The sequence below is a fragment of the Mustela nigripes genome, chromosome 9 (genome assembly GCF_022355385.1).
Source record: "Mustela nigripes isolate SB6536 chromosome 9, MUSNIG.SB6536, whole genome shotgun sequence".
Taxonomy (NCBI): domain Eukaryota; kingdom Metazoa; phylum Chordata; class Mammalia; order Carnivora; family Mustelidae; genus Mustela; species Mustela nigripes.
In genome coordinates, this window is record NC_081565.1 from 54,606,830 (window position 1) to 54,613,320 (window position 6,491).

The 6,491-nt window shown below is 38.7% G+C and overlaps 1 protein-coding gene across 7 annotated transcripts in view; it reads left to right on the plus strand.

The window, feature by feature from the left end:
- Nucleotides 1–3,816, plus strand: part of MPDZ (multiple PDZ domain crumbs cell polarity complex component) — a 154,323-nt gene extending 150,507 nt beyond the window's left edge. For all 7 annotated transcript variants that reach the window (XM_059411623.1, XM_059411628.1, XM_059411630.1 and 4 more), the window contains 2 exons: nt 183–306; nt 2,382–3,816. In XM_059411623.1, the coding sequence (XP_059267606.1) occupies nt 183–306; nt 2,382–2,528 (271 nt within the window). In that variant the 3' untranslated portion in view covers nt 2,529–3,816. The remainder of the gene's footprint in view (nt 1–182; nt 307–2,381) is intronic.
- The last annotated feature ends 2,675 nt before the right edge of the window (nt 3,817–6,491 follow it).

Below are 6,491 nucleotides of genomic sequence, written 5' to 3' on the forward strand. Positions count from 1 at the left end.
AATTTAAAATACTGATCACAGCATGCATGGACAGGGCAGGCACCCCCAAAATACCCATGATATACTCACTGTCAGTAGCACTGAGATTTGTATTGGTTCTACGTGGATGTCAGATAATCCGTAACTTACAGGTATGAATTTAAAATTGAAACCCTCTTTTTTCTTTCTTCCCTTTACTGTAGACCTCCTCAGTGTAAATCTATTACACTAGATCGAGGACCAGATGGCTTAGGCTTCAGCATAGTAGGAGGATATGGAAGCCCTCATGGAGACTTACCCATTTATGTTAAAACAGTGTTTGCGAAGGTAAGCTTGCACATTTTAACCACCCCCGTCCCCCCAAACATTCATTAATAGTGGTCAGCAGCTGGCTTATTAGTTTATGGCCTGAGGTAACGCCAAATGGTTAACAGTTGATCATTTTCTTTTGGAACTCCCTTCAGGAACAAGTCATTAAATATTTTTGTTCAATTTGAGGTTTAGTTATGTTTAAAGGAAAATAGGCTCAAATTGAAATTCCATGGGAACACTTGACAATATGCAATAAAAATATTAATGAACTTTAGTTTGACAGTAATGCCTGATTTTTTTATCCTTTGAAAACAGGTTGCTTTTGACTAAATGTCTTTTGAAAATGGGATATTTTAAATATGTATGCTATAGAGGGCTGGCATTTCTTTTCCTTTGTGGTTTTTTTTTTTTTTTTTTTTTGGTTTGGCAATATAGAACAGACACAGAAAAGTATGTAAAATAGGTACATAGGTTAAATAACTAATAGAGCATTTATCTGCATTTAATTTTATTGAATAAAATAGAAAAATCACAACTGAAAAAACTGCAGAGTATCCAGGAGCTCTGTCACCTGCAGTAAATCTGCTATTTGCAATTAGGGAATTCAGTTTTTTAAAAAATTGTATTTAGTTGTAATGATATAGTAAGCTATTTTAAGCATGTTTAGAATAAGAATAAATTTATTGCAACATTGGGGAAGCTGTTAAAATAATTCAAACCCATATAATTATTGTTAATATGTTCTTAAGACACTTTTTCAGGAGCTCCAAAATTGGACACAATTTCCTGCAGGGGAAAATCTGGAACCTCATGATTTTACAGTGCAAAGGAGCAAACAAACCTTACTGCCGACCTATTAAACAGTTTGACCCGGGGCTTCAGATTAGCGCGTCATCCTTTTAAAGTGCCTACCTGTGGAGGTTTTATTCCATTATTTTGAAAAAGAATTATTATTTTTAACCAACTTAAAGTGCTGTATCTACAGCAACCTAGTTATAGGCTTAATTTATGAGATTTTTTTAAAAGCCATTGGTATGTCCAAAAATACAAACAGCATTTGTCAGTGAATAGAAGAGTCATGCAGTCCGTTTCCTCAGCCTTGGAACAATTTATTTAAGGCATGCTAGTTAGAACATATTTTAAGAATTTCATCATTATGGATTCCTCATTAACTTTTCCATATTTTTAATCTTATATTTAATTGCATAATTGCCTACTATAAGCATGCCTTAAGATGGGATTCTTTTTCACACAGCAATGTCTGTGTTTAATCTGAATCATTTTAAGGCCCATAAGAAATATGAAGACTCTGAGATCATGACCTGATCTCAGGGTCCTGGGATTGAGTCCCGTATCGGGCTCTCTGCTCAGCGGGGAGCCTGCTTCCCCCTCTCTCTCTGCCTGCCTCTCCATCTACTTGTGATTTCTCTCTGTCAAATAAATAAATAAAATCTTAAAAAAAAAAAAAAAAAAAAAGAAATATGAAGACTCCACACACCCTGGGAAAGTAAAGAACAAGCAGCTCGAGCAGCCTCTTCAAGCTGCAAAAAGAATTATAGTTAGACTTTTTAGGACTCGCGTTCTACCCTGCCCTTGTCAACGTGTGTGTGGCCTTCATGTTTCTGCATACCTTCGGGTTCCATGGCCTCATGCCCATGTCCTGTAAACCTGCTTTTGTTCCTGTCCAGTCCTTTGTTGTCTTCTGTAGACTTCTTTACAGGATTAAAAAAAAAAAAAAAAAACAACTCTGGATCCTATGAAATCATTCTCCTTAGGCAAATTCCCAAATATTCTTTATTAATTTGAGTTCCCACCAACTGCTGTGCCGAATGGCCAAAAAACCATCCAACTAATCTGTTGACTGCTGGATTCTCTCTGCACTTGGAATCTTGGTGGTAAAACCATTATAGGAGCAAGACCTCCTTTGTGTCTGCTCATCATTGCAGATGAGCAATGGAGCACCCCGGGAGCACCGAGGGCATGTGTGTGTACATGTAGAGCGATTTGCATTCTTGTTTTGATCTTCTTCTGTTGTGTAGCTGCGAGGCAGCATTTTTTGAGAAGCAAACAAGCCTACTTTCTAATTGCAGGGAGCAGCCTCTGAAGACGGGCGTCTCAAAAGGGGTGATCAGATCATTGCTGTCAATGGGCAGAGTCTGGAAGGGGTGACCCACGAAGAAGCTGTGGCCATCCTTAAGCGGACGAAGGGAACTGTCACTTTAATGGTTCTCTCCTGAATTTACTGCAGAGTGGGGCTAACTTGACCCCCTGCTCTGTCCCACACTGTGAAGGGAACGGAACTGATCTCGTGGATGACTTTCCCTGTGCCATCTACTTCAAGCTCTTCAGAACTCTAGGAGGGGGGTGAAGTACCACTTAAGTTTGTTTTTCTCATGTGGAAATGATTTTCTTGCAACCTAGCATCATTTTTCCTTTCTCCTTGGATTTTGTGAACATAAACTCAAAGGGAAGGACTGTGTGTGTAGGTAAGCCCTGTCCTTTGTAAAGATGTCTGACATTCAGCCGTCACGTGTGCAGAAATTACGATGTGCTGAACATGTGTTCATAGAGAACATGTGTTTATAGAGAAAGAAGAAAATAATTCCAAACTGAATGTAAGAGAAATGGCTTTAGTAAATTAGGGTGAGAATAAAAATATAAAATAAAGAAGAAAATCTCAAATTTTATTTAAAAAATACTTCATTTTATCAGTAACTCCTCTCCCAATTTCTAACTAGAAAACAGTTATCTCTATTAGAAATCCTAAAAAATACTCTCAGTATTTACAGTATTTGACTATTATAAAACATTGCATCTCCTACCTTTAATATACACATATGTATTTAATTCCTAAAGTGGGTTCCTAAGATTGAGTAAATAGCGATTATATGTAACAGTGTCCTAAGTTGATAAAGAACACAGCTTATGCAAATCTCAATGTTCATTTTTATTTTTGACCTGTTATAAAATATTTCCATGTTTCTGTAACTAAGATGGTGATGCCACCTACTACTGACTATAGTTTCTCTAGAAAGCAGCCGTGCTAGCCATGGAGGAACATGGAAGTCTCTCAGAATCCTTAATGCTGGTTTAAACTGATGCAACACTAAAAATGCACGCTGTGCAATTGGTCTTCAGTTACTATTAATCTTAATGACAGAGAAAAAAGCAACGTGTTAGTAATTATTTTGGTTGTGTGCCATTAGTAAATTGATAGAAAAATTAAGGGGATTAACATAACTTCATTTCATTGCCTTATATTAACATCTTATAATACAATAGTTTAAGACTAAGGGAAACAGATGGAGCTGTTTATTGAGACAACTGGTGAGGAATTATCATGTGTTCATTCCCATTTTAGAGCGTGAAACTCCTACATTAGAATATATAAAGTCACTTTAAATATTATCTATATTTGTAACAGAAGTAGTGTACAGATATTTTATTATAGCACTTTTGTGTAAATGGAGAACTGAAGTGAATAAATAACAAGTTTCATGGTGCACAAATAAAGAAACAGGCGTATTTTTTTGTTTGTTCTTTTTACTGGGAAAAAGCTCCATTATATTGTTCAAGATTTACAATTTAAAATTGGTTTTTATCCTAACTGAACACATGGTGTCCATAGTTACAATCAGAACTTTGGATGCCATGATGAAAAACTGGATGTTTCTTACATCCAGAAGTTTTCCTAATACTGAAGTGTCCTGTCTCTATCTGGTTTTCCAGAGGTGCTGTATTAATGCAGTAACATTGTGAATTGTTCTTGGAGGTAGTCGAGCTAAAGCTAGTTCAGAAAGAAGAAGTCATAATGAAGTTATTACGTTAATAGATGCAAAACGTCTGATTTGAACACTGAGCAAGGAATTAGGGAACACTTGTTCTGCTCGTTTTGCCCCTCACTAGCCAATGAATGTGTGCATTCCGTCTGATTCACTCATCTATAAAATGGTAGGTCATCTTATCTCAAAGCTTGCATCCGGTTCTAAAATAGAAGCCTTCTGTGATTCTTACACAGAATGGATAGGCCCACGCATTCTAACAATTCAGGAGGTGTTGTCCTCGACACTCCATGGTAGACTGAGCTGAGTGGCTTAACCAGCCAAATGAAAGTTGGAGTGAATATGTGGGGGAACCCCAAGGAGAGCAGTTCCAGGTAAGTGTGTGTACTTGTCTGAGAAGCACCTCCCCAAAACACTGTGTCTGAGAAGCACAGCCACAAGGAACCGTAGAATGTGATCTCATTTGGAAATAGGGGCTTTGCAGATATAATTAGTTAAGATGAGATCATGCTGAGCCCTAAATCCTTAAGGCTGTATCGAGTCACAGAGACATAGGGGAGGAAGGCCCTGTAAAGCTGGGGCAAAAAAACAAGCCAAAGACCACCTTGGGGGCTACAGAAACTAGAATAAGTCAGGAAGATTTTTCCCTAGAGTCTTCCCAGGGAGTCTGGCCCTACTGACACCTTGATTTCGGACTTGTGGCCTCCAGATCCGTGAAAGAATAAATATATCTGTTGTTATCCACCCAGTTGGTGGTATTGTTACGGAGGCCTGGGAACACTAGTAACAGTGTCTCCGATGTTCTTTTATTCGTGGCTACCATCCTTGTATCTGGTGGACAGGAGAAGAGCTGGACATGTGTGTTGAGCCTGCAAATGATTAAAGGATAGGTTGTGATTCATTTCATGGCATTAATATTGTTTTAGTTGGCTAGCTGCAGCCTAAATGCAGAAAAAGAAACTGGGCATGCCACTGTAGGGATATAAAAACGCTGAGGAAAAGCTCACCCCCTGCATTCTTCTAATTAACAAAGTCAGCACAAGGAAGAGGAGGGAGGAAGGAAGGAAAAGATTGAGAGGAATATATAGATTCACCAGCATTGCAGAGACGTGACAAAGGGTTATGCTTCCTGTATTTGATGATTTTGTGTAGATATACAAGTTGTCTGTGGAAGAAAGTGTTTGCACAAAGGGTTTGAGGACTTGAACCTTACAGTCATTGTGATGCACAACCCAAGAGAGGGAATCACCCATTATAGGTGCCATATAACGCCTCACGTGACTAAATCACACTGGCAAATGCTACATATTTCTCGTGTTCTTTGTGATCCTGCCCCGAGGACAGTGATGACAATCACACTAAGGAGAACAATAATAATCATTTCAGCACCAACTCGTGTGTAGCTGCGGATGTCCTCATGGTGTGAGGTCACTTCAGTCAGCTCCACACATCAGAACAAGGATGGAGCAGGAAGCATGAAAACATGAACATTTGTGAAAGATGAGACAAGAAAAGGGACGAGTTTTTGTTTTGTTTTTTGGGGGCATAGTGTTAAGCAGAGTGTGATAGGTTTGGTGAAGCCAAGGACCCTATTCCTTGCTCTGAGGGGACCGGTCCCATGTTGCCCTAGATCTGATCAGCTATCTGCTTATCTGAAGATGGTGCACACTGATTTATGGTCTTTCTTCATGAGTAGAGAGGTTGAAAGGATGCCTGCAGGGAGACAGGGCTAAAGAACCTTTTTTTTTTTTTTTCTTGGTATAGGTGTGGGAATGTCCAAACTATCATCACCTGCTTCCAGCAGCCCTGGTGTGTTGTTTCATGTCGGTGACAGGTGTTCTGGAATGCACTTGATTTATGCAGATGTTCCTCAATTTTGTCTACTAGGAATTAAGGTTTAACTTTAACCTTTTCAAAAGAGAGTTACTTGTAAGACGGGATTGGCCTCTGTCCCCTCAAATGGAAAAAAAAATTGTGGGTGGCAAGAAAATTCCTAAATCAAGAGCATTAAAACTAGGCAGAGCAAATGTTTTAAAAGTGACTTTTGACTTTGATATCTGGATACTTTTTCCCTTCAGAATATGGGTGGTTTGTCCGTATGGTTCATTTTGATGTGAATTAGAAAAAATTGTATTATCTAAGAATTTCATTTACTGGGGAAGTACTGAAAGTTCAATAGTGGGATCCTAGAATGAATTCTGTCAAAAGGAGACAAATCTATGGCTGTGATCTCAGAATTCCCTCCCTAAAAATGTTTCATGAGGATTCTGAAAGTACTACTATCAAAAGACTGCTTTGGGCGGTTTGTAGGAGGAGCTTCAACCTGTTCATGCAACACTGGGCATTTTTTCAGAGGTTGTGTCCCTTGGGAATACTTTGAGATCCTTTCTCCTTCCCTCCCCTGCCTTCCTCCTCTTT